The sequence below is a fragment of the Monocercomonoides exilis genome, assembly GCF_001643675.1.
Source record: "Monocercomonoides exilis strain PA203 chromosome Unknown scaffold40-978991, whole genome shotgun sequence".
NCBI lineage: Eukaryota > Preaxostyla > Oxymonadida > Polymastigidae > Monocercomonoides > Monocercomonoides exilis.
Window position 1 is genome coordinate 972,251 of NW_027150585.1, and position 2,746 is coordinate 974,996.

The 2,746-nt window shown below is 44.8% G+C and overlaps 1 protein-coding gene across 1 annotated transcript; it reads left to right on the top strand.

Moving 5' to 3' along the window:
* Window positions 1–402: 402 nt before the first annotated feature.
* Window positions 403–2,521, top strand: MONOS_13269 (uncharacterized protein; the record flags this gene model as incomplete). The annotated part of the gene is made up of 2 exons (XM_067865958.1): window positions 403–750; window positions 1,103–2,521. 2 exons carry the CDS (start codon window positions 403–405, stop codon window positions 2,519–2,521), a joined length of 1,767 nt encoding a protein of 588 aa, XP_067722875.1.
* Window positions 2,522–2,746: the final 225 nt, after the last annotated feature.

Below are 2,746 nucleotides of genomic sequence, written 5' to 3' on the forward strand. Positions count from 1 at the left end.
CCGTAGATTTTTAAAATTTTCGGAAGAAAAGTGCGGAAAGAAAATGACAAATCGAAGAAAGTCAAGATATTTCGAAGATGATCTCATTTGGATTTGACGTGGATTATTTTCGAAGAAAGATCATTTTTGTGAGAGAAGAAAATTGAAAGATGAAGAGATGGAACATTAAAGGGATTGCATGTGTTTTCCATTGGAAATGGAATGAAGAATTTGTTCGAGTGAATTGTGCAATGGATTTGGAGGTTTCTACACAAGAAGAATACAGAAGCAAAAGATAATTGCCTAAAAATGAGAATGTTAAAAAAAGTGCATAAGCACCTTTATTGTCAAGAAAATCTTCAATCAATTCCTTCTCTTATAATTGAGAACCACGATCTATGGGTAGTCGCCACGATCGGATCAATGATGCAATCACCATTTTTCCCGCAGACAACTGGACTTACACCGGCAACCGAAGCAGCCTCACTGCCAGGTGGGGTGCAAAGCCAGCTTGGGGTCCAAACGCTCCTTCCACCAATTCCTTCTTCTGCGTCGGTATCTTCACAATCAAGTCTTCCAGATACAGCGGCAAGAGCAACCGAAGAAAAGAGCACAGAAGAAGAAACAGACTCAGACTTGCACGAAAGGGCTGCTGACGTTTTTAATAGCATTTTCGGTCAGGAACCAAATAGATCCATTTTTGATCTTCAACTTCCTGCCTTTTCAATAGAAAGTATTGAACAAGAATACGCGCTTCAGGATCTAAGCCCAGTATTGCAGCCAGCGCCTCCCCCCTTCCAAAAATCGGCCAATTGGTTTAATAATTCGTTGGATTCTCTGGGATAAAGAATAGAGATGTGTTTGTATCAGGCTTTCAAGGCTCAGCTTCTGAGCTTGGCTGACTCAGACCCTCATCGGGAAAGTGCACAAAGGGGAGCTGACGCGTTACTGCTTATTGCGAAGGCATTGCAGGAGGCGAGAACAACCAGGCTGCAAGGAAGATTTGGTTTTCGGATGGTGGAGCAAATGAAATCAGAAAATGTGACGGGATTATTAACCGAACGCCAGGAGCAGATTTCAAAGGAGACAAGATTAGCGACAAGCTCCTCAACCCCCGTTAAAGTTACGAGCAGAAAGTCAACAAGTTCCTTATGGTCTAAAGGAGAGAGGAGCTCTGCAACACAGGGGCTTCCAAGAAGAAATTACACTGGCCCAAGAAAGATCTGGGGCTCACAGTTTTTTCGGAGAGGACCCCGCTCACAGGCAACACGAGAAGGAAAACGGCAGAGAGATGGATGGACCACAACGAACTGGAGATACTACAGCCGAAGTCGGGGTCAACAATAGAGAGGGGAGATGGAGCGAGGAAAGGAGTCATGGGCAGGACAAGGATTGGAGGAAGAACGGAGTTTTTCATAGAGGCTTGGGAAAGAATTGGTGGTGCCAAGTTGATAAAACAGGGCGTGCAGGCGATGTGGAAAAGCAAACATATGAGAAGGAAGCTAAGGGATATGCCGTTCAGAGATGGAGCCGTTCACTCAAACGAAGATCAAAGAAAGGTGTTCGCAGATCTTCTGCAGGAACAGATAGAGATAGGAATTGTGGAGGAGATAAGGTCAGAGGAAGTGAGGCACAGGAACAACGTGTTTATGATCAGAAAGAAATCGGGAGCATGGAGGCAGATACTGGATTGCCGGAGATTGAACGCTGCCTTGATAAAGACGCACTTCAAATGCGACAACGAAAAGACAGTGGAGCGTGTTCTGAGAGGACAAGATTACGCAGTTACAGTGGATTTGCAACAGGCCTACTATCTGCTTCCGGTGTCCAAAGACCTAAGACCATATTTGGCTTTCAGATTTTCTGGAAAAGACTACACATTCAGAGGAATGCCGTTTGGTTTCGTAGACGCCCCAAGAATTTTCACGCACGTGATGAGGAAGGTGACTTCAGAAATCAGGAAACGATGGGATGTTCGTGTGATCGCATATTTGGACGATTTCCTTATATTACACGAGAACAAGGAATACTTAGCACAGGCCGCCAAAGAGATTATCAGGTTTCTGGAGGAATTAGGTCTTTTGGTAAATCAGGAGAAAAGCCAGTTGAGACCAAGAAGAAGGTTTTCTTTCCTTGGCTTCGAGTGGGACTCGTCGAAGATGAAGGTTCGGCTTGCGAGAGACAGAAAAGAAGCACTGACTCGCTTGTGTCGCAGATGGGAAAAGGAGTGCGTAAAAGCAAGAATTGTGAAAGTGAAAGATCTGGCTTCCTTTATTGGAAAACTCAACGCTGTTCGGTTTGTTCAGCCAGACGCTTCTCTATGGCTTCACTCCATGCATCGTATGCTTCAGAAAGGAATAAAGGAAAGAGGATGGAAAGGCAAATTGAGGTTGAATGCGTCAATCCTGCAACAGATTCGGCAATGGATATCGAAGTTGAGAGCACACCCAAGACGCAGACTTATCCCAGTATTTTCCCCGGATGCAACTCTTACAACAGATGTATCGGAGACGGCTTGGGGAGCATCTCTTCTCTTGAATAACCAGCTCCTTGATAACCACAATCCATTCCCCCACAGAGTGAAATAGCAATCGTCCAATTTCAGGGAACTAATGGCAGTATTTCTTGCTCTGAGCCACTTCTCACCAATCCTTCAGGAACATCACGTGTCCTTTCTTCACCTAAGATCGGACAATACATCCGTGGTGTTCAACATAAACAGATGGAATGCAGGGAAGAAGCTTCGACCAGTGCTGAGGAAATTATG